The 22,588-nt window shown below is 62.6% G+C and overlaps 7 protein-coding genes across 7 annotated transcripts; 3 read left to right on the top strand and 4 right to left on the bottom strand.

The window, feature by feature from the left end:
* Positions 1 to 405: 405 nt before the first annotated feature.
* On the top strand, positions 406 to 2,550 carry RSM22 (tRNA methyltransferase RSM22; the record flags this gene model as incomplete). Its single annotated transcript, XM_076651621.1, has 5 exons — positions 406 to 637; positions 697 to 1,577; positions 1,633 to 1,699; positions 1,757 to 2,086; positions 2,144 to 2,550. 5 exons carry the CDS (start codon positions 406 to 408, stop codon positions 2,548 to 2,550), a joined length of 1,917 nt encoding a protein of 638 aa, XP_076502819.1.
* A 130-nt stretch (positions 2,551 to 2,680) lies between these two features.
* Positions 2,681 to 4,235, bottom strand: LIP5 (lipoate synthase; the record flags this gene model as incomplete). The annotated part of the gene is made up of 7 exons (XM_076651620.1): positions 2,681 to 2,985; positions 3,042 to 3,316; positions 3,375 to 3,432; positions 3,490 to 3,646; positions 3,714 to 3,885; positions 3,965 to 4,158; positions 4,218 to 4,235. 7 exons carry the CDS (start codon positions 4,233 to 4,235, stop codon positions 2,681 to 2,683), a joined length of 1,179 nt encoding a protein of 392 aa, XP_076502818.1.
* Positions 4,236 to 5,357: 1,122 nt separating this feature from the next.
* JCM10292_007345 (uncharacterized protein) lies at positions 5,358 to 9,465 on the top strand (the record flags this gene model as incomplete). The annotated part of the gene is made up of 13 exons (XM_076651619.1): positions 5,358 to 5,381; positions 5,440 to 5,501; positions 5,578 to 5,642; positions 5,723 to 6,041; positions 6,105 to 6,252; positions 6,321 to 6,513; positions 6,575 to 7,273; positions 7,340 to 7,412; positions 8,075 to 8,139; positions 8,218 to 8,536; positions 8,638 to 8,767; positions 8,826 to 9,003; positions 9,071 to 9,465. 13 exons carry the CDS (start codon positions 5,358 to 5,360, stop codon positions 9,463 to 9,465), a joined length of 2,670 nt encoding a protein of 889 aa, XP_076502817.1.
* Positions 9,466 to 9,840: 375 nt separating this feature from the next.
* On the bottom strand, positions 9,841 to 10,997 carry JCM10292_007344 (uncharacterized protein; the record flags this gene model as incomplete). Its single annotated transcript, XM_076651618.1, has 3 exons — positions 9,841 to 10,224; positions 10,290 to 10,482; positions 10,549 to 10,997. The coding sequence occupies 3 exons, from the start codon at positions 10,995 to 10,997 to the stop codon at positions 9,841 to 9,843; spliced, it is 1,026 nt and encodes a 341-aa protein (XP_076502816.1).
* Positions 10,998 to 13,401: 2,404 nt separating this feature from the next.
* Positions 13,402 to 15,112, bottom strand: JCM10292_007343 (uncharacterized protein; the record flags this gene model as incomplete). The annotated part of the gene is made up of 5 exons (XM_076651617.1): positions 13,402 to 13,682; positions 13,735 to 13,854; positions 13,917 to 14,055; positions 14,111 to 14,252; positions 14,340 to 15,112. 5 exons carry the CDS (start codon positions 15,110 to 15,112, stop codon positions 13,402 to 13,404), a joined length of 1,455 nt encoding a protein of 484 aa, XP_076502815.1.
* Positions 15,113 to 15,333: 221 nt separating this feature from the next.
* JCM10292_007342 (uncharacterized protein) lies at positions 15,334 to 17,627 on the top strand (the record flags this gene model as incomplete). Its single annotated transcript, XM_076651616.1, has 8 exons — positions 15,334 to 15,408; positions 15,464 to 15,698; positions 15,754 to 16,366; positions 16,426 to 16,854; positions 16,922 to 17,032; positions 17,092 to 17,214; positions 17,286 to 17,393; positions 17,453 to 17,627. The coding sequence occupies 8 exons, from the start codon at positions 15,334 to 15,336 to the stop codon at positions 17,625 to 17,627; spliced, it is 1,869 nt and encodes a 622-aa protein (XP_076502814.1).
* Positions 17,628 to 17,714: 87 nt separating this feature from the next.
* SLA2 (Sla2p) lies at positions 17,715 to 21,984 on the bottom strand (the record flags this gene model as incomplete). Its single annotated transcript, XM_076651615.1, has 8 exons — positions 17,715 to 19,667; positions 19,730 to 20,462; positions 20,521 to 20,659; positions 20,722 to 20,797; positions 20,861 to 21,003; positions 21,113 to 21,318; positions 21,408 to 21,438; positions 21,948 to 21,984. 8 exons carry the CDS (start codon positions 21,982 to 21,984, stop codon positions 17,715 to 17,717), a joined length of 3,318 nt encoding a protein of 1,105 aa, XP_076502813.1.
* Between the last annotated feature and the right edge of the window lie 604 nt (positions 21,985 to 22,588).

Below are 22,588 nucleotides of genomic sequence, written 5' to 3'. Positions count from 1 at the left end.
CGTTTCTCCCGGTTCGCCCGCCGCCTCGCCCGCCCCGAGCTGGGATCATGAAGGGTGTCGAGACTTGTCTGTGTATGCCATGAAATTGCCCTCGTGCGATGGGGTGAAAGAGGGAAGAGTCGGAGTCGCGTCTTCCGCGCGAGAAGCGCACGAGGTCGACTCGCCACCTTGTGCTCTTGCGGTCCTAGCGCTGGCCTGGACCCTTATGACCAGTACAGCAGGTCGTTGCAGGCAGGCTTGTGCACGCAGGCGGCGGAGGCGACGAGGGCAAGGTCGCTGCCAGTCTGAGCTCACCGCCCCTGAGCTCCCTCACCTCAGGGGCGGCGCACGCTTCCCGACTTGGCGGATTCGCAGACCCCGCGCCTGTGCGCTTTCGAGCACCGCCACCACAGCCGGCGCGACAAGATGCTCTCGCGGGCGGTGCGGCCCACTGTGCACAAGCAGGCGCGCACAGCATCAAGCGCAACGATCGACCGCTTCTCGCTCGACATCTATGCTGGGCACCGCGCCGAGCAGGAGCGCGCGAACGAGTCGGGCGCAGTGAGCAAGTCGCCCGCTGCACGTCGCGGAGAGTCGCTGCGAGGTGACGTGCAGCTGCCACGAGAGCTCAAGCTCGCTACGGACGCGATCGTCGACAGTGCGCACCCCGTCGTGCCCTTCTGCATCGCCTTCTTCAGCTGACCTCCGTACTCGCAGGCATCGACGACAAGACCCTTATTCGCCAGAATGCCCTCGACCTTTACGCGCGCTTGAAGCGCACATCCGGACTCGCTCCGCCCAGCTCGGGCAAACCGATTACCTCGAATAGCTACGATGCCGTCTCCTCGCTCGCCTACCTCGCAGGCCTCATGCCGTCTGTCTACGCCGCGACCCTGCACGTTCTCGACGTCACCAAGCAGCGCCTTCAGTTGCTGGCAACCGACGAAGACGGCAGGGCGGGCCCACCGTGGTCGCCAGATCGCTTGGTCGACTATGGCAGCGGGACAGGCAGCGCCGCGTGGGCGTTCGAGGACGTATGGGGCGTCGAAACGGCAGACGGCGTCGCGCGCGAGTACTTCGGGCTGGACCCGGCGCGCAGCATGGTTGAGTTGTCGAGCGGGTTGTTTGGCGCGCTCCCGCTGCGCAGGACGGACGACGGCGTCCTGTCGGGCGCGGCCACTTCCGCTCGCCTCGATGCCAAGGCATTCCAGCTCGCCCTTCCAGCTTCCGCCTCGTCACTCGCCAAGCTCCAGCTCTCGCGCAAGTCGAGTGAGCGCAAGCGCACGATCGCCCTTGCGGCCTTCTCACTCGGCGAGCTACCGACGCGCGAGAAGCGCAAGGACCTCGTGCGGGCCATGTGGGACTCGGGTGCCGAACTCATGATCCTTATCGACCGCGGCACGCCGGCTGGCAGTCGCTTGGTGATCGAGGCGCGCGAGCAGCTCCTTATGTACGGGCGGCGAGAGGTGACGCGGGCCAAGGGGTTCGTCGACGTGGAGCTGGACCAGGAGCTGCTCGATGCGGGCTTTGAAGCTGTTCCCGAGGTTAACGAAGACGCCGAAGTGGACCCGTCACTCGGTTCGTTCGTCATAGCACCTGTGCGTCGTCTCCCGCAACCGGTCCGTGGACGAGTCTCACCGCTTTCGTCCCCAGTGCCCGCACGATGGCGGCTGCCCTTTGCACCACTCGACCAAGTCGTTCTGTCATTTCGGACAGCGAGGTTCGTCGGCATTGCCGATCTAGCCGTGCGCAGAACTCACTCGCCCCGCACACACAGTCAAGACGCCCGCCTTTCTCCGGAACACTAAGCACTCTTCACGCGGAGAAGAGGATTCTAAGTTCTCCTACGTCGTCGTTCGCCGCGGTCAGCGCCCTACATCGGCGGCACCTGCGCGTCCGTCTGCCGTCGAAGGACTTCTCGCCGAGGTGGACGCTCTCGAAGCGCAGGCCGCGCCCGATGCGGCCGTCCGCGCCATCGCTTCAGTCATTCCGACGGCAGCGCAGCAAGACACGATCGACGTCCCGAGCGAGCTGAGCTGGCCGCGGCTGGTTGCGCCGCCGAAGAAGCGGTCGGGGCACATCATCATGGAGGTCTGCGCATCGAGCGGTACGTGGCAGGCTTCACCCTACCTCACCGGTGAACTGACTTGTCTGCGCGCTGCAGGCGACATTGAGCGGCACACGATCCCCAAGTCTCAAGGCCGCCAAGCGTACTACGACGCTCGCAAGGTCTCGTGGGGCGACACGTTCCCGCACGCGCCAAAGAACGGCCCGCAGCCGTCCCCTTCAACGACGCCGTCCGCGTTCGACTCGCCCGACCTCGCGCCGCGCAGCAAGTTTGGCGGCGACGCGCGCCACCGCGGGAAGAAGGCGGATCGCGAGATGGGCAAGCGCGAGGCGCGCTCGCTGCGCGAGGTCGAGCGGCACGCGCGGCGTGACAAGCGAATGTCGGCGAAGCGGAGGGCGGGCGGGTCCGAGGACGGTGGCTTCGGAGGCGCGGCAGACGAGCACGGCGTGATGGATGTCGAGGTCGACTTCGACTCGGACGGCAAGATGCGCATCTCGCGATAGACTGGCTGTAGACGCTTAGATTCTTTCTTCCCCTTGTTGTGCTCGTCTACGCAATTCGCATCTCGCTTCTCTCTCACTCACCAGGCAACGCGGACGGTTGAGCGGCAGTGTCCATTCGCAAGCTACCCGTCTAGGCCCGAATGCCTTCGAGGACACGACGCTCGCCGTCCTTCGTGAGCGCCTCGACAGGACCGTCGCGGCCCTTGAGACCCTGGAGCAACCGCTTGCCGGCGCTGCTCTTGAGCAGCTCGTTCGCCTTGAACGACGAGCGCACGAGCGGCCCGCTGGCCCAGTACAGGAAGCCGAGCTCCTCGGCCTGCTTGGCCCAGAAGTCGAACTTCTCGGGCGAGACGTAGTCCGAGACCTTCATGTGGCGCTTGGTCGGACGCATGTACTGCCCGAAGGTGACGACGTCGACGTTGTTGGCGCGCAGGTCTGCAGAATCATCGTGTCAGTGCAATGTCAGGGGACGAAGAGAGCCGAAATCGCACCCTTGAGCGTCTGCATGATCTCCTCGTCCGTCTCGCCAACGCCGAGCATCAAGCTCGTCTTGGTGATGAGCCCCTCCTTCGCCTCCTTCGCGAGGCGCAGCACTTCGAGACTCTGGCGATACTTTGCGCGGGGATCGCGGACGAACGGAGTGCGCGACTCGACCGTCTCCATGTTGTGCGCAAAGACGTCGAGGCCGGACTGCGCGACGAGGCGGATCGCGGCGGCGTCGCCGGCAAAGTCGGGCGTGAGCGCTTCAATGAGGATGTGAGGTGCTCTGCGTCGGAGTTCAGTCAGTCGGAGTTGATAGGAAAGAAGCCGAGAGGGAAACGCACTTTGCCTTGGTCCGGCGAACCGTCTCGGCGATGTGGGCGGCACCGCCATCAGGCAAGTCTGCGCCAGACGAGACATGAGCACCAGACTCGCTCTCCGTTTGAGAAAAGCACGTACCGTCGCGGTCGACGCTCGTCATGACGATGTACCCAACGCCCCAGCGCGAGATGGCCTCTGCCGTGTTCTCTGGCTCGTGCACGTCGAGCGGCGGCGGTGCGCGCGACGTCTTGATGGCGCAGAAGCGGCATCCGCGGGTGCACGTGTCGCCCATGAGCTGTGGAAACAAGGATGAGGTAAGCATCTCGGCTCGCAAAAGCAGGGTGGGGGCACGGAAAGCGCACCATGATAGTCGCCGTCGCGTCGCCCTTCTCGCCGCCCCAGCACTGACCAATGTTGGGACACCGCGCCTCCTCGCAGACCGTGTGGAGCTTCAAGCCGCGCAGGTCCTGCTTGATCTTGTTGTAGCTCGTCGACGTCGGGATCTCAGTCTTCAGGTACTTGGGCAAGCGAGGGCTGCGTACGGTGAGTGTGACGTATATTGTCAGCTCTGCTGTACCACCCGAGAGCCACTTTGTCGCCGAGACGGACGCACGTCTTGTTCTTCGAGAAGACAACGCGCTCCTTTTCGATTGGCTCGCCGCCGAGAAAGTCGTCGATGCTCGCCTGCTCTGCCCGCAGCTTGTCGAGACGCGGGCGGTGCGGCACTGCGCCAGTCGACGTCGAGGCGATAGGCGGCGGTGCGGAGGTGGTGGCGAGAGTCCGCACCGTAGCGGCGACGGCACGGCGCTGCAATGCGATGCTCAGGTCAATTGTGGTAGCTTTTCGACGGCGTCTCTACCACTCACAGGAACGAATGCGGCCATTGCGAGGTGGTGGGCGGTGCCGAGGCTCGTCCACTCGCGCGATGGGGAGAGGCTCCTCAGCTTCGTGCACGCGACCACACCGCAGCTGCAGAGCGCTTGACTAGCCTGGGATCTTCTTCTGTGCCTAGAACTAGCGTCACATTCTCGCTACACCGCTGCGCTCGCTTCTCGCGCACTCTCTGGCCTCTGCTCTGTGCCATCCGGGATCCCGCCGAACGTGCATGGCTCTCGCATGCGGCGCTTGCAGTATGGGCCGTCTTGCTAAGGTCTCCATGAGGGCGTGTGCTATGCAGATGCTCGTGTGAACACCTCGTTAAGGTCTGCGCTTCGCTTCTCTATCGCCGTAACTGTTGACTCGCGACTGCGTGTCGGACTCAGCGGCTGTCCCAAGATCTGCGCAAATACGACAACGGGTCCGCCTGACTTGTGCAGCGTCGGCACCTGACTAGGGCGTGCGCGTCTCACGGACGTGAGCAGGAGCGAATGTTGCCCTGCCTTGATCCGACCGTCGCGGTACACGGCCAATCGCCTCTCGCTTCTTCCAGGCGTATTGAGGACAAAGTCTGCTGCCTCTAGCAGGCTGCGTGATTTGTCTCCGGGCGACATCGTTGCTTGACGGAGCGGGAGGAGAGCACACCCACACGTTTCACCTCTAGTGTGAGGCGTACGGGACACCTTGCCCTGCTGACTTCAGCCTCGGGGCACTTGAGGTGCATATGAATCGCATGGTGCTACGAACAGGCAGGCAAGAACGAGAGCTGGCCAGCAGAATCGAGGAAAAGGCGTTCGGAAGACAGTTTGGTAGCTTTCCTCACGTGTCCTTCTTCCGAGCCCCGGATTCGGTCGTCCGACGATTCTATTAGAGCCTTGACAGAGCTCTTCGCATAATTCGACCTCATCCCTCACCGAGAGTCGCAAAGTTGGCTCATCAGCGCGAACGTCGATCTCGTTCTCCCCCCTCATCCCGTACGACTCGATCATCAGACTCGCTGTACGAGGCAGATTGTTTCTTCAGGCTCGCTCGTGGGCGTGCGCGGCGTTCTCGCTGCGCCTCGAAGGCGCGCACGCTCGCCCCCACTTCGTGCCGAGTTCGTTCCCCTCAGCCTGTTCGAGAGGCTCAGGATGCGCCTGGTCACGTGGAACGTGGTGTGTAGTCCGGTGTCATCGTACCTGTCCGTCCCTGACTCAGTCTGCTGCTCAACAGGGCTACTACTGCGACGAGGGCAGTCGCGCTGGAGGACTTCGATACTTGACGACCGACCCGGCGTACGTGATCTGTCTGTCGTGGCAAGGCGAAAGAGTGTGACTCGTGGAACGAGAGTCTGACGGGCGCGGCACGCAGGTGGCGCGCACAATCTTTCGTCGACATTCTCGACTCGTTCCGCGCGGACATCGTCTGCCTGCAGGGTAAGCCCTGCTTCATTGCCCTCCCATGCGCACCATCTTTGCGGCTTAACAGATGCTGATCAAGTCGGACGCACCCTCAGAGACGCGCATCAAGCAGGAGCACATCGGCCCGGATCTCGCTCGCATGCAAGATTACGACAGCTTCTTCTCGACGTTCGAAGCCAAGGGCAGGTCGCTCCACGGCACGGCGGTCTTCAGCCAAAAGAGCTCGACCGTCCCCGTCAAGGCCGAAGAGGGGCTCACTCCCTCGCTGATGCCGCCTGGCACGCCGGCTAGCGAGCGCATCGGAGCATACCCGACGCCGGCGGCGACTCGACTGAGCACAGCACGAATGGCCGAGGTAGACAACGAAGGCCGTGTTCTCGTCCTCGACCTTGGCCTCTTCATTCTTGTCAACGTGTGTGTTCCCTTTCACACAGACTCTGCTACGCCAGTTCGACGCTCACGCCCACTTGCAATCAGGTATGGAGTGCTCGAGAGAGTCAACAAGGACACGAAGGCCGTCGATCCAACCCGCGCCGCCTTCAAGACCGACTTTCAGACTGTGCTGCAGGAGCGCGTCCGCAACTTTGTCGACGCGGGCCGCGAAGTCGTCGTCGTCGGCGACTTGGTAAGTCTAGCACTCTGCGCGTTTGTGTAAGCTCCGTCTGCTGAACTGTTCCTGATTCCGCTCCGCAGAACATCGTGCCGTCGAGCCGGAATTGCTGGAATCCCGATTGGCGTGCTCAGCAGGAGAACCGCAGCGGCAGCAACCTGGGATCCTTCGACGACCATCCGTCAAGGCAGTGGTTCCGCGAGCTCACCGGGCGCGATGGGCTGCTCCGCGACGCATTCCGCCTCAAGCATCCGAAAGAAGAGTCGGCCTACACAAGTACGTTACAGTCCACTGCAGTCGCGGGTTTTCGACGCCACTGACACAGCTTTTCCCCCAGATTGGAGCAGCGAGAAGCTCCGCCAGCAGAACAAGGGTTCGCGCGTCGACCACGTTCTGGTCACGCCTGGTCTCCTTCCGTGGGTCAAGGACGTCGCGATCCGGCGCGATATCCACGGCTCGGACCACGCCCCCGTCATGCTCGAGCTGTACGACTCGCTCGACTCGCACGACCAGACGCTTTGGGAGGCGATGAACCCGGGCCGACTTCCCGGTGACATGCAGCGCGAACCGCCCCACTTCGCTGCCAAGAACAAGATGAAGCCCCGCCAGCCCACCATGCTCGACCACTTCAAGTCTTCGGCCTCGCTCGCTCCTGATGGAAGCGCATCGACGGGCTCATCCGCCTTCTCGGCGCCCTCCCGCACCTCCAGCTCCTCGTCCGCGTCCAAGGCCACTCACTCTTCGGCCAAACGGCTGTCGCCGCCTCCGTTTCAGACCAAGTCGCTGAGGCAGGGGCGGAAGGAGAAGGTGCTGGCGCGCAGCAGCATTACAGGGCCGACGGACAAGCGCAGCGCTTCGACAGAGGTTCTCGTTCTCGACGACTCGGAGGACGACCTGCCGTCCTCGTCGCGATCCTCGTCGCCCAATTGCTCGAGCCCAAGCGGCTCGTACTCGTCGGCGTCGCTCACGCCGGTGTCCGCGCAGGACGACTCGGACATCGAGGTCGTCCCAAACTCGTACAAGCCGCCCAATGCCAGTGCGTCATTGCTTGGCGTTGCAGTCCGTCTCGTGGGCACTGATCAGGAGGCTGTGCGGCGCGCAGGCAAGCGTTCCGGACCAACGGTGAAGGAGGCGTCAAGCCGTCCGAACAAGATGCGGAAGCGCAACATCCATCCGTGATTTCCCTCGCCAGGTCGTCGTCTCCTCATCCCCTCAGTTTGATGTCCCGCTCTGTGCCATTTGTTGTCGTCTCCTCCCTACTTGCACCCGCACCGTTTCCGCTCGCGCACTTCTCGCCTCTGCAATCTGCCCCCGTTCTCATCTCACTCGTGACCGGCAAGGTCGTTACCGCAGTTCAATGTGTCTCCAAGCGTGGCATAGCGCCTCATTCTCCGCGAACAAAGCTGTCCGAGTTGCCGTCCCTTGCGCCCTGGACGCATCCGCTCTCCTCTCCCGCCTCCCGTTTCAGCCTCGACCGTCTGTCAAGCCCGAGGCCTCGTGTGCGGAAGCTATCGCTGCTCTTGCGCTAGCGGCGGCGAGCGCCTGCGCACTTGCGCTCACGCTCGCAGCCTCCCCCACTTCGGACGGTCCTCCTTTCCGCTCGCCTCGCTCTGGTCGCACGGGATGCGCTTGGTCACGTGAAATGTCGTGCGTGGACTGCCTTCGGCCTCGCTAGCCGCCTCTAACGCGGGCGGCCGCGACGGACGCAGGGCTACTACCCTAAGGGCAGTCGCATCGGCGGAATCAGGCAGCTGACGGCAGACCCTGCGTGCGTAGCCCTCCTTGCTGAATGATGCGTACTGTAATGGTCAGTGTGGTCTTACGCGAGCGTATGCAGGTGGAGGGGCCACTCCTTCGTCGACATCCTCGACTCTTTCCGCGCCGACATCATCTGCCTGCAGGGTGAGCCGAACAATTGCGATTCGTCTGCAAGACCTTCTTGCATCTCTCAGAGGTTGACGCTGCCTCTCACGCACGCAGAGACGCATGTCAAGCAGGAGCACATCGGCCCGAACCTCGCTTTCATGGAGGACTACGACAGCTTCTTCTCAACTTGCGAGGCGAAGGGCGCAGCACTTCACGGAACCGCAGTCTTCACCCGCAAGACGTCCGTCGTGCCCATCAAAGCTGAAGAGGGGCTCGGCTCCTCACCCGTTCCGCACGGGATGTCAAAGCATGACTGCATCGGTTCGTACCCGAGCAGTGCGCAGACGGGTCTATCTGCCAGCCGCATGCAAGAGCTTGACTCGGAGGGGCGTGTCATTGTGCTCGATCGGGACATGTTCGTCTTGCTCGTCGTGTACGTCTGTGCCTTTGCCCCTTGAGGACTCCGCAAGCCTGCCACAAGAAGGCGTTTTCCGCATCGCCGCCCTCGGATTGACCTGATTGCTACTTGTACAGGTACGGTGTGCGCCAGGAGGACAAAAAAGCGGATCGCGCGCTCAAGAAGGGCGACTTCGAGAAGATGCTTGACGCGAGGATCAAGAATCTAATCGAGAACGGACGCGAGGTCATGGTCGTCGGCGATCTGGTGCGTCTTGTCACGGCCTGTCTCGGAGAAGCACGCAGGCGCTAATGAGGGCCCGCAGAACATCATTCCGACTTCGCTCGACTGCCACAATCCTGCGGAGCGCGCAGCGAGGGAGGGCCAGACTCGCTACGACTGGCACCCGTCCCGCCAGTGGCTCATCGAACTGACGGGCCCTCGAGGACCCTTGTGCGACGTCCTGCGCGAGAGATATCCGCACGACGAGGGCATGTTCAGCTGTGCGTCGCCCCTGTTGTACGTGATAAAGACATCAAACGCTGATTGACTGTGGCTGACTTCCTATAGGCTGGACGACTGAGGCGCAGCGTAAGAGGAACGCTGGCTCTCGAAACGACCACGTTCTGGTCACGCCAGACCTGCTACCATGGATTGATGACATCCGTATCGAGCGCGACGTCTTCGGCTCCGACCATGCTCCTGTCGTCGTCGAGCTCGTCGATTCGCTCGACCCTCACGGCAAGACGCTCTGGGAGCGCGTCAACCCCGGTCGCGCAATCAGCGACAGTCCGCCGGCGCCGCCGCGCATCGGACTGCAAGATTCGCTCGACGAAACGGACGACGAGTCCATTGACGATCTGCTCGCGTCTCCTGTTTCTCAGGCGTCCGTTTTCCGCTCGCGCAACTCATCTCCGGCCACGTCGCCTGTCCCAGAGCCCGCTTGCAAGTCGCTCGGCATTTGATTCCCTCGCCTAGTCTCCTATCTCGTGCGTTGGCCTCGCCACGTTTCTGAACCTGACGCCGTCTTGACGTTTCTCACATCTCGTCGTCATAGCTTTCAAGCGGTCCTCGCCGCTTGCCCCTTGGCGGTTGAGAAAGCGCTGAAGGCAACATCTCCTCGACTACATTCTGATTGCGAGAAATTTCTTGCCAGATATGTTCACAGAGTACGTACACCGTTCCTGCTCCTTGTTGTTGCCCACACTGTACCTGCAAGGGGTCCGCCTTGGTTCGCACATGATCGTTTCAGATGCAAATACATCTCTCGTTCTTCACTTGTTTTTATCGGCAGAACGCCTATCAAGACAACTGCAATCATTGAATAGAAAGAATCGCTCCTACACCTCGCTGCCGTCGCTGTCGTCGCTAGTAACACTCGACCGGCTCCCCCGAAATGATCCACTTGGCGTGAACAGCTCCGGCTCCTCCCCGTGGGCCCAACTGAGCCACTCATAGAAGATCTCGCCTCCACTCTTGAGTGCAAACCATGAGGCCGCAAGCCAGCGCTCATCCAATGCCGCTATGGCGCGGCCCGGATATTTGACCTCGTGCTCCCTTTGCGCTTCGTCAAGCGGAGCGGTCCTTCCGAAACCCGTGAAGATGTATCTGAGGGGCGGAAGGGCGGCACTGCGGAGCACAAAGATGTTGCGTGCAGGATCTGTATGCGTGCTCGTCACGTTCAGCGCAAAGATGCGCTGGAGCTGCTTGAGGGATGGGCGAATCTGCTCAAGGAAGTTGGCGTGAGCTGAGTAGTCAAAGTTCTTTCGACAACCAGAAAGAAGCTCACCAAGCGATGCCAGTCGTGAACGCTCCGCAGCTGCGCTAGCTCGCGCTTGCAGAGGTGCTCGAGGGGTTCCGCAACATGCAAGAGGTCCTCAAGGACAAGTCCGACGGCGGCCTCGCCCCAGGGCATGCTGAAGGAGAAGCTGCCGTAGCAGTGCGGAACGTCGCGACCTTGAAGGGGCCGCAGCGCGGAGTAGCTGTCGAAGGCGAGAGCGGCAGCACTTCAGCGCCTGCCCGCCGGGCCCGCAGGAAGCGGAACTCACGCGTGATTCTCGGAGTTGATGCGGTCTTCAAGCGGGTACCACCATTCGAGGGGCCCGAGATCTTCCTGAGGCCGCCACAAGGCTTCGGCGAGTATCTTGACGACGACCGGCCCACACTCGTGCCCGCGCACGCCAGCGACGGCCCGCCACACCTGGCTGAAACGACCATTGCCGTGCACGAGCGGCTCAGTGAGGCGGAATGTGACGCTGCGCCAGCCCTCGGTCGACTTGACTGCCGCGAGCAAGTCGTCGAGAGCGAGACGCTGCTCGTTCGGCGTCCCCGTCGCCTCGCGTTGCAGCTCTTCGGCCGCGCTGCCCGGAGTTGGCCACGCCACAGCATCCGGGTTCAGCGCTCTGGCAAGCGGTCTGAGCACGTCGCCTGTCGCAAGCGGCGCAGCGGATGCGCGCTGGCCGCGCTCGTCGTACTTCGTGCCGTTGGTCGAAATCATCTCGCACAACGCGTCGACGCTAAGCGGCTGGCAAGCAGTGCAAGGGCGAATTGGCAAGAGGTGAAAAGCGCCAGCAGGAGTTTTCAGGGTCTCGCGTCGTCTGCGCACGCTCCGCTTGCTCGCGAGTCGTCCGCTGCTCCGGTCTGTCTGTCGTCTCCTGTCTCGGCTACCTCCTGCCTCAATTCGAAGTCAGCATCCTGCCCTTGCTTTAGCACTTCGTCCGCGTACAAGGCTGCGCGAAGTTGCAGAACAGCATGCTGCGGCAGCCTGAGCCGAAACAGCCTGGCACAAGAAGCTGGACTGCCTTCTTGCCTCGATCGCGCAACCCTTTCGCCCCTATCGCTCGCCACCTCTTGCGGTCCCCGCTTCTACGCACCAGTCGAGCATCAACCGGAACATTGAGCAATCCGGAACACCAGCTGAGGGAACTTGGTCACGATGTGCGCTTCTCCTTCAATCTGCGCTGGGTGGCCCTCCTGACCAGGCATTCTTGACAACTTCAAGGCGTTCCACCGTCGTCTAGTGGCCGAGCAAGAAGACCCGCGCTTCAAGGTGAAGTACGGCCGCGCAACTGCCGAGGCAGTGCTCGCGCAGCCCATGCCCGTGTGTCCCTTCTACGGTCGAGGCTCTCCGTCTGAAAATACAGGCGCAGGAATGGACCGGGTTCAAAAGATTGAGCCAGATCTCTTGCCGTGGAATCAAGTCCTCAGCGCACCCTTTCACGCCGAGTACGCCCACCTCATCGGCCTGGTCAACGATGTTCCAACCATGCCGCAGGGTGTGCGCAATCTCGTCACAGAAGGTGATGTGAGGTGCGTCATTCTGAGGGATCTGCTCGCAGCTTGAGGAATAAAAATCGCGCTTTGCAGCGACCTTGTCTACGGAAACATCATTGCTCCGATTCTTCCGATCCTGAACCGCCTGCTTCCCGAGCGCTTCAAGCACATCCTTGAGATCAGTGTGACCCACCAGGCGAAGGTGCGGTGGGATAGCGAGCCGAATGCTCCATGTACGCTCTGTCCTTTCCTGGTGCTGGACAACTTGCGGAATTTCCTGACCTCGAACTTGTACAGATATGACTCTCGACCATGCCCCTTGTCGTCACCCGCCATATTGAGACGGGACACGGCGCGCATGAGGGCAAGGCGACCACGGCTTCCGCTGGCGAACCGCTTCACGGTACACTTGTCATCATTGAGTCAAAGGTACAGCGGGCGGGCCACTTTGCAAAAGTCACACGCCAACAACCTCACAGCGTGCAGGCTATGTGCGACCGCAGGAATGGACAACATCGGGATCGGACAAGTGGACGCGCAAGAAAAACGCACAGACTTTGCTCGGCCAACTAATCGCGTGAAAACCGTTTTTCCCCATTCGCCGCGGGGCAGCAATGTACTGACGCCACTGTCGGGGCAGCTACAGCCTGTGTACCAAGTGCACAAACTTTGTCTTGACGGATTACAACTCGGCGGCGGCAGTCTTTGTCAAATCCGCTTTGGAATCTGGCAGACCCGTTGCTGATGTGGCAGCTCATCCATATCGCTTGAAGAAGCCCGACGCTTCCAAGTCCGCCGTTCCAAACCCGATTGATTGCGGCATCCGACACACCGTCTGCTTAATGGCAGTGAAAGCAATGTACGACTTCGGCATTCTTGACACCAAGGTGTGCAGGCGTTATCCTCTTGTCAATTGCGCATCGCACTCAAGCTGACTTTCTGCACAGTCTCTTCAGGCCAGAGAGCTCGCCGTGAGCTGCGCTTCGGGCACGAACTTCATTCCTTCTGCGGCCAAGTGCTGACCTGGTGGCGAGCCATCTTTGCGCTGCTGGTCCAGCCGATCATCGAAGAAATCCTTCGGGAGCACAGGCAGCAGAACGTGCGCGCAGCTCGTTGCTTATGCTTGTCCCGGCGTCATGCTGAACTGTTCCTCGCGGGCGGCAGGAGGCAGCAAGTATCGCGACTGCACGCAAACACACAGCACGCACGGCGACACTCGCAAGCAGGAAGCGCCCGGGGGCCCATCGGTAGCTATCCTTGCTGTAAAGATTCGTACCGCTCTCGAGAGCGCTTTGAGAAGGCCGCCACCTGTGAACAGTTTTTCGGCAAGCTAAGTACGCTATACGGTCCCGCTTGCACCATCTGGTGACGTGACGTCCTACGAAGGCGGAGCAATCGCAACTCGAACGCCGGTTGCTCGACTTCGGCCAGACGGAGCGCTCCTCAATAAGCCGCACGGAACGCAACGCATATGTATCAGGAGGGCCATAAAGGCGGACATGCGCACAGTCGAGTGCTCTTACAAGGAAGTTACGCTGCACTTGCGCTCCATTGTCAGCTAGATGCCGCCGGGAGTGCCGAGAGCCGAACTAGAGCATGCAACGATTCAGTTGCCCAATGCCCCTGCTCTACAAGGGCCCCTCGGATACTTCAGGCGCGCGCTCGCGTGGCGAAAGCGCGCCCTCGCGCACCCAGCCCCGGACCGGGTCATCCGCCTCGTCCACAACGTTGAACTTGACCGCCTCGTTGCCGACGGCGAGGAAGAAGCCCCGTTTGACTCCGTCTTTGACCGTTGCGGCGCTCTTCAGATCCGAGGGAGCGCCGAGCGGTCCGGCCAGGGTCATGCGCGCGAAGAGTTCGAGGACATTCGGCGGTTTGCGCGAGTCGAGGAGGTACGGGCGGAGCAGGTCTGCGGGAATCGGCGTCAGTCAAAGCGGTTGCGTTTCTCCTGAGGCACGCACCGATGATTACGGGTTTGCGGGAGTGTCCGATTGGGGTGGAAAGGAAGACCTTGTCGGTCGGGAGTGTCGGGAGCGTAAGCTTCTTTGCGCCCGGTGGGACATAGTATCCCAGCAGCAAGCCTGTACAAGCGGTCGTGAGCAAATCAGACCTTCTTTGAGGACGCTGCCGCCGCGGCACGCACCCTCGTAGCACCGGCGGTTTTTCGCTTCGAGCGACCAGACGGGCTCGCCCGACTGCGAAGCGATCTTGATCCAGTACCATTCGGCCGTCTGCTTGATGCGCCAGGCGGGAAAGAGCTTGTCCTTGACGAGCCGGCGGAACTGCGAGAATCGCACATGAGTACTGTCGCGCGAAGAGCGCAGATAGAGATGGCACCTTGACGCGGTTCGTCAGCCACACGCAGACCAGTGCGGGCTTGTCATCGAGAAGCGCTGGGACGTCGAGCTTCCACAGGTCGTACGGATCGAAGGTCTCGTAGCTTGACGAGCGAGTCGCTGAGGCGTTCGGCCATGGCGGACTGCGAGTGAGGGCAGCGCGAAAGAGCAGCAGTGCGACAGCAAGTCAGACAAGAGCACAGTACAGCATGTGCAGAGCGGAGACGCACTCAATGAGCAGGACGTCCCAGCCGCCGAGTGACTGGCCGAGCTGAGCGATTCCAGACGAGCGCGCGGACCAGGTCGACATGTCAGATACTAAGAAGCCGCTGGAAGGCGGCACCAGCAGACGGGCGACAGTCGCCTCCTCCTCCGCCTCCCTCCGGATGACCCGCAAATGAACGGGAGAACTCTGCGAGTCGTTCCGGATGATGCGACGGAAGAGGGATGCGAGCGGAAGCTGCGCAGCAGAGTCTTGGATTCCCAGCAACTCGGGCGACCCCTCGTCGGCCTGCTCAGCTGCGAGTTTGACGAGGTCGAGCTCCTCGCGTAGGTCGCGTCCGTCGCGCCAGACGACGCGCTCGTCCAGCTTGCCCATCCAGCCGTCGTCGTCTGCCCGCTGCCCGAGCCATGCGTCCCTGACCGCGTCGATTGCGGCCGACAGGCCGAGTGAGATGCTGGCGTGGTGCTCGTCAGATTCGCGATCCGTCGTGGACTGGCGTTCGAGCTTGTCGCGGTGCAGGGCCCATTCTGCCGGCGAGGAGGATTCGTCGGGACGAGACTTGCGTCGGCGCTTACGGCGCGGCTGCTCATCCGTGACATCGGCTGCAGACGGTTGCTGGTACGCCTGTGCGGGCGGGCGGTCGAACAGGAGAGCGTGCGGGGTCGAGAAGCTGTCGAGGATCGAGAGAGGAGACGAGACGAGGTGGTGCTGGGCGAGCGAGAGCTGGCCCGTGCTGCGGTCAAAGGCGGGCAGCTCTGCCGTGCACAACACGCTCTGCATCGCGCAAACCTCGGTGAGCGGAAGAGGGACGACGACTCGTTCTCGTCGGCGCCGTCTCCTTCTCGATCAACACTTCGCTCTCGCTCGCTCTCTCGCCGCTCAATTGTGCCAGCCAGTCCATTGGACACCGAACAGACTCTCACAAAGCATCTCGAGCTTGTTCAGCTCCGCCTGCTGCTGTCGACGGTGTTGTCCCGCATTGTTTGTGTCTCCCCACCTCGATGGATTCGCTCGGCGTGGGCCTCCCAGGCGGCAGGACACCCGGCAGTGGTCGCAAGATTTCGCACTCGGAATACGTGCGTCGGCGACGACTTCACTTGGGGGCCTTCCGCTGACCTCTCCCTCCTGCAGGTCCGGGCAATCGCTGCTGCCGACACGCCCTTGCGCGAGTCAAGGCTCGCCAACCTTGCGCCAGCGACGGAAGACGACACGCTCTTGACCAAGTCTACGGCGAAGACGATGCACGCCGGTCTGACCGAGGCGGCTGCGCTGCAGACGCCGGCCAAGCGACGCCGCTCGATGCGCGACCGCACACCTAAGCAAGTTCAGGCTGTCCTGAGCGAACGCAAGCGCCGAATGAGCGCGAGTGCGGTGAGAAAGGAGTATACGCCGGGTGGATTGCTGCGCGCCCTCTCACGCAGTGAGTCCTGCTTGTCTCTTCTGGCTTTCAAACCTTCGCCCTAATGCCGTGCCGCCAGTGCCCGATCTTCCTCCGCCTACGCCCGACGACTCCGACGAGACGTCTTACGCCCCAGTAAGCCTTCGGCGAGATTCGTACATCCCGCGACGCTCCTCCTTGGCGCCCGTCGCCGAACACGCGTCGTCTCCCTTTGGCCGTTCCCTCGGACCCAACGACTCGACACAGGTTGCCGACGCCTCTTTCTCCTCACACGACACCTCGATGTCCTCTGCTACCGAAGTCGCCGGTTCCCTCCTCCCTTCCCGCCGACTTTCGCGCTCCTTTTCCGAAGGTCGCGCTTCAATCCCGCTTCTATCGCCCGCGGCGTCCGAGCGCTCGCGCTCGCGTCGCAGCAGCATCCTCTCTGTCGCATCCGTCGCATCCGTCGCATCCGTCGAGCGGGGTAGGCGCGCAGCACCGCTTGCGGAGGACTTGTCCCGTTTCCTTGTCCGCCGCGGGCCTGGGCGTGATGCGGACAAGCACGACGAGGCCGGAGGCGAGATGGATCGAGAAGACTTGTCACAACACGACTTTGGCGCAGTAGGGCGCTTCAGCATGGGAAGCGAGCTGGGCCGGTGCGACCACGCCGTCTTACGTTCCTTGTAAAGCCATGTCACTTACGCCCATCCTGCAGCGAGACGTCCTTCGCTCCTTCGGAGGTTGACTCCCCCGCCGCAGCCTCCACGTCCGGCACTCGCCTCTCCATCGCGTCCGGTTTTGCCGACCTCTCGGCAGCTCGCCTCTCCCTCCCGCTCTCGCTCGCCGACGAAGGCGACCTTGCGCGCGACGCTGAAGAGGTGCAGGAACAGGGAGACGCGATGTCCTTCCCTCAGTTCGGACCGGAGGACCACGAGTTCGAGCTGCCCGAGTTTGGCGGCGGATTCGAGGACGAGCAGGATGGGGAGATTGGTGCCGAAGAGGAAGAAGAGGCAGAACGTATTCCGTGGGAAGCGAAGGGCAAGGGGCGAGCCGTCGAGGAGGAGGCGGGCGAGAACGCCTACTCGGACGTCGCCGATGACGGAGCATACGACTGGGTCGGACAGCACTTCGCCGCAGGGCCTGAGTGCGTTGCGCTCTGCCTTCTCGGTCCGCGTATTGCTCACTGGTGCTCACTGGTGCACACTACGCAGGCCTACCTTGCCCGAGGGGCTACCGACCCCGCCGCCTCTTGCGCTCGTAGCCGAGAACCGCAAGAAGCGCCTCGCGCCTGCAGGGTCGCGTGCTGGCAACAAGAAGCAGCGGTACGTTGGCATGTCTCGTCCTCGCCTCGACATTCCCACTGACGTTTTCGCACACACAGCTTCACGCGCAACGGCGACCCCGTCGTCGACTTGCCGCGATCAAAGCAGAAGGCGCTCTTCCAGCAGTTCCTCGGCCCGAGCGTCAAGCTGGACGAGGCCGCAGTCGAGGCGCTCATGGACGCGTGCGTCTGCTGCTTTTCTGTCTTTGCACAGGAGAGAGGCCTCGCCGCTGATGCTGATCATCGCCTCGCAGCTCGCAAGACTTCTTCGCCACGCTCACGAAGAGCGCCTCGCACGCCGCGTCCCGCGCCGGCCGCTCGTCCGTGATCAACGAGTCGGACGTCGTGACCGCCATGCACGCGTGCGTCACAGATGAGCCTGATCTTAGCAGGCGTGAGGCTGATCTTCCCTTCCTTCCAGCCAACGCCTCCTGAGCACCAAAGTTCCGCTCTCGTCGCTGGCGCGACAGCTTGGCGTCGACCGCGAACTGCAAACCATTGTCGATGGCATCACGCTGCACCCGGGGAAGCGGCGCGCGGCGAGCAAGCGCAAACAGCGGGTCGCGCAGGACGAGAACGCGGCCGACTCGGAGTAGATTGTCGTCACTTTCTGCCAACTCGCAGTCCCGTTTCAACCATGGACTTTGCACACGAGAGAGTGTCGATTGAGGAGATAGCCCATTCTACTCGTCCTCCTTGTGATAGTTCGACCGCCTGAACACGCCCAACCGCCGCCGTGCATCGGCAAGGTTCTTTTCGAGCGTGACGATCTCGACCTGGCACTCCATCTCGCGCAGCTTGAACTGGTGCGCGTCGAGCGAGTCGGGGTCAAAGTCGTCCTCCGCCTTGAGCTGCTGCTCGGTGATGGCCTTGACCTGGCGCACGAGCGCGCGGCACGCGTCCGTGACGGCCTTGGCCGCGAGCTCGAGCTGCTCCTGCGTGCGCGACATGAGCTCGCTCTTGACGCGCGACGCCTGCACGAGCTGCGCCGTTGCCGATGCAACCTCGTTCGACGCGACGATGAGCTGCTCGAGCGTCTTGTGGCCCGTGATGACGCCGTCGGCCGTCTCGATCAGGAACGTCGTCGCGCGCGCGACCGCCTTGGCGGCCGAGATGAGGCCCTCGGTCCAGCGGTGGTTGCGCTTGTAGAATGCCGTCGACGTGCTCGACCCCTTGCCCTGCGCGACAATCTCCTGCTGCGAGTCGGTCGCAGCCTTGATGAGGCGGCCGATCGCGTTTGTGATGGCGAGTGCACTCGCGAGGATCGCGTCGTGCACCTGCAAGTCGGTCGAGCCGAGGCGCGAGTCCTTCGGGCGCGCCATGATGGCCTGCAGCCGCTCGGTCGCCGCCTCGATCGCGCGCGCCGCCGCCTGCATCTCCGACTCGACGAGGTCGCCCAGGTCGCCATTGGCCTTGGCGAGGCTGCCAGCGCCCGCCTTGGGCTTGAGGCCCTCGACCATCGTGGCGAGCTTGGAGAGCGCGCTGCGAACCTCCATGTTGTTGCGCACGACGATCTCCTTGCGCGTGTCGGGCTGCGAGCCCTGCAGGCGGTACGACTGGACGGCGTTGAAGAACTTGAGCGCGGCGTCGCCGGGCACCTTGCCCGTTTTGACGAGAGCGTCGATAGCGGCATCGTCGGGCGCGAGGCGCGAGAGGCCCTTGGTGTTGGTGAGGACCTCGGCAATGTCCTGCGCGAACGTGTTGGCCGACTTGATGACCTCGACGATCTCGCCGCCCTTGTCGCGCGAGAGGTACAGGCTGAAGACCATAGCGAATTCGGTCGCGCTCGTCGTTGCCTTCTCGATCATCGAGAGCGTGTACTCGGGCGTCGAGTTCTGGTTGCCGTCGTGCATGGGCGACTCGATCTCGTACATCGCGTCGTCGACCTTGTGCGCGCACGCCTGGAGGATCGAGTCGATGATGTCGTTGAACTTCTGCGCCTGGTCGAGCACGAGGTTGTCGATCTGGGCGTTGACGGCCTCGTCATTCATGCCCTGCGACAGCTGCAGCTCGGACAGCTGCCGGATCGTGTCGTCCATGCCCTCCTGCATGATGGCAATCTCCTGGTCCTTCTCGTCGCGCACGCGGTCCGCCTCGCCACGCTGGTTGTCGAGCTTGGCGAGGAGCTCGTCGATGCGCTCCTGCTTGGTCCGCAGCGACGACTCAAGCTCCTCGACCTGGCGGCCAAACTTGCCCATGATGGTCGACACCTCGGAGCCCTTGCTGCGCGACGCGTCCTCGAAGCGCTCCTCGGCAAAGCGCAGGTCGCGCTTGAGCCGCTCGACCTCCTCCTTCTGGCTCGACTTGATGCGGTCGAGCTCGAAGCGCGCGCGGTCGCGCTCGCGGATCATGTCGGCGAGCTCGAGGTTCTTGGCCTTGACGTCGCGCTCCATGCGCTCCATCTTGTCGATCGCCTCCTGCGCCGAGTTGGCCTTGAGCTGCATCTGCTTGTACTTGGCGAGCATCTCGAGGTGCTCGTTGCGGAGCTGCGAGTAGAGCTTGGCGAGCGCCTCATACTTGTTGCGCCAGAGCGTCACCTGCTCCTGCAGCTGCTGGAGCATCTGGTCCTTTGACGAGAGCTGCTGCTGGATCGTCTGGCTGACGTTGGCGAGCTCGCCCTCGAGCGCTTTGACACGCTGCATGTGCGATTCTTGAGTGAGCCAGAGCAGTCAAGGAGGAGAGGACGCTCAACACGCACCGCATCGTACCGCTCGAGCATCATCTGATCGCGCTCCCACTGGCCCCTGAGCCCCAGGATCTCGCGCTCGAGCTCTGCGATCCGCCCCTGGCTGACGCCCATCATCTGCTGCTCGCGCAACTGGCGCTCGAGCGCTTCCTGCGCCTCGCGCTCCCGCTGCTGCTGCAGGCGCTGCTGCTCGGCAAACTCGCGCTCCTGCCGCGCCTGCTCGTCGCGCACGCGCTGCGCCTCGGTCTCGCGCTGCGCGACCAGCGCAGCCTGCTTCCGCTCGTACTCCTCGAGCGCGCGCCGCTGCTCGTCGATGTCGATCCCGGCCGAAGGCGGAGCGGGCGGCGGGGTCGGGGCGGCAGAGGGAGGAGGGCGGCGAGGGAGGTCGGGCGTGTCACCCGAGTCGACAAGCGACGGCGGCTCCTGCGGGAGCTTGGGCACGTTGATGAGGCCCGTGAGGTACTTGAGGTTCGAGCACTCGTAGTAGAACTTGCGCAGCGCAAAGTGCTGGTGGTCGTAGCGGTCCTTGAGAGGCTCGAGCGCGTCCATCGAGTCGGTGCGGCGGTACATGGCCCGCAACATGCTGATGATGAAGCGGTAGATGCCGTACGACTCCTTGACCTGCGGCACGAGCGCCGAGATGCGGCACTCGTTGTTGGCCGAGCCGCGGAAGTGCGCAAAGATGAGCTTCTGGAACGAATCGATGTCGTCCTGCAGGTTCATGAGGTCCATGATCGTCTCAAACCTATCGGTGACAGAAGGTCAGTGCGGCTCGTGCAAAAGGATCCTGTGATTGCGCTCACCCTTCGTTCGGGTCGTCGATGCCGCGCAGCGCAATGTACTCTTCGTACTCGAAGAGGCCGTTGAAAGCGGTGTGGTGCTTGTGGAACTTGAGCTTGGCGAGAATGAGCTTGACGTAGGCGCGGATCAGAGCGCCGTAGCCTACAGAGCGCAAGCGCAGTGTCAGACCCGGATTGCGTCTCGATATTTGATAGAGCACGTACCGCGAGTCGCATCACCACCGACTGTTCGTGCGCACGTCTCGAGCCACGAGGTCTGATTTTGTGCCTCCTTGAGGGTCTGCGCACCCCGGATTGCAAGTTCAGCGACTGCCTCTTGTACAGACAGCAGGCAATTACGCACGATCGAGTGACCCTCCTGCAAGATCTTGTGCACCGTGATCAAGGCCTTGAACGTTTGCACCTCGTCCGAGAGGATGGGGAGCACGCGGAGGGTCGACCAGATCGACGCCGACGAGCGATAGTCCCATGTGAAGACGATGGCCTCTGCAGAAAGCGTGCGTGAGTCGAGCATTTCCTCAAGAGCAAGCCATTCGAAGGCTGAGCCAGTGCGGCCAGCATTCGCAGACAGCGTCAGGAGGATTGCGCGACTCACTGCGCACATGCTTCTGCTTCGGGGCCGTCTCGTCCGGGTTCGTCGCCTTCTTGAGGGCGTTCTGGAGCTCGGTCTCGGCCTTGTCCTTGTCGACCGGGCGAGTCGGGTTGTGCTGCTGCTGCGGGCGGTCGCGGTCGGCGTAGTCTTCGCGGTCGATGTAGTCGGACGTGGCCGAGCGGGTCGTGTTGGACCGGCTGCGGGAGAACCTGCTCGGCGCGGTAAGCGCACGCGGGAGGGGCGAGGTCAGCAGGGGGCACGAGGGCGGTGCAGGGTGGGGGTAGAACGGCGAGCGCACATCCTGGGCCCGAGTCCGCTCGTGTGCAAGTCTGTGACCAGAGTGTGAGTCAGCTCGAGCAGCACAGACGGGACCAGGAGCGGTGCTCGCCTTGTTTCGGAGATTCGGGTCTGACGAGTGCGGGGGGACGAGCGATGCGGACACCGCGAGAGACGGGGCGAGCTGGGCCGGTCAGCGGCGAGCCAGCTGCAATCGCACGGGGTCCAAGGGGAGAGCAGGCAGCTGGAGCGCGGCAGTGGAGAGGACGAGAGCGCCCGACTCGCTGCTGCGCCGAACACCGCCTCGTGCCCGCTGACCCTCGACCACAACCTCCTGCTTGCTCAGAAGCGTGTCTGGACCGTGTTTGAGGTACTCTGAAGGCTATCGAGAGCCGACCTCGCTGTCCCCGCTTCCTCCCGTGCTGGTCTCCGTCTCTTCCGCTCATCTACTCCGAGTCGCTCAACTCGGATGCGTCTCGCTGGTGCACGGGACGAGTTCGACCCTCGAGCGCTCATTGAGTCTCGAATAGGATAAAGACACGCGAAGCAGGGGCAGCAATACCCTCTGGAGGGGTCTGCAGGTCTGCCTCGGCACGCATCGTTACTCGCCTTACCGTCAAAGGCCGCGAGCCCACCATCTCCTCTTACCTGACGGCCAACGTTTCGGGTCTACACAGGGTGTGCGAGCAGAAGGACGCCCTTCTTTGCCTCGCTTAGCCGCACATTCGCCTTGTCCTCCCGCACAAGGAGCGCTGCACGGCTGCGCTGGCCACCGATGAGACTGACTGCAACGAGCTGTCTTGCATTAAGCCGACTCAAGCTTGCTCTCGCATTGCCTATGCTCATGCCGCTCAATATTTCGGCTAACGAGGTCGCGATCCTGAAGTGCGAGTGCCCAGAACGCCTTTTCGCTTGCCACCTTTCTGGAAACCGCATTAATGTCGCCTCCCTCGTAAGCTTCACATTGCTCCCCGCCTTGCTCCTCGGGCTCGAGTCTTCCAAATAAACGGCGCTGCGAGGGAAACTGCTTGAGAAGGCCCGGTGGCGTTCAAGCTGCAATTGCTGCCGCGGGTCCTTCTGGATCGGTACCTCCGCACGCTGAGGAGGCGAAGATGAGAGTTTCCGAGGAGAGGGTGCGGGACGGATGTCGCTCGCACTCGTAAGGATCGCGCGATGTTCGCCGACAGGAAGAGCGGCGTCCGA

The sequence above is a fragment of the Rhodotorula paludigena genome, assembly GCF_050403205.1.
Source record: "Rhodotorula paludigena JCM10292 DNA, Rt_paludigena_JCM10292v1_ctg54, whole genome shotgun sequence".
NCBI lineage: Eukaryota > Fungi > Basidiomycota > Microbotryomycetes > Sporidiobolales > Sporidiobolaceae > Rhodotorula > Rhodotorula paludigena.
Note: the sequence above shows the minus strand (reverse complement) of the source record. Positions and strands in the feature narration are given on the sequence as shown.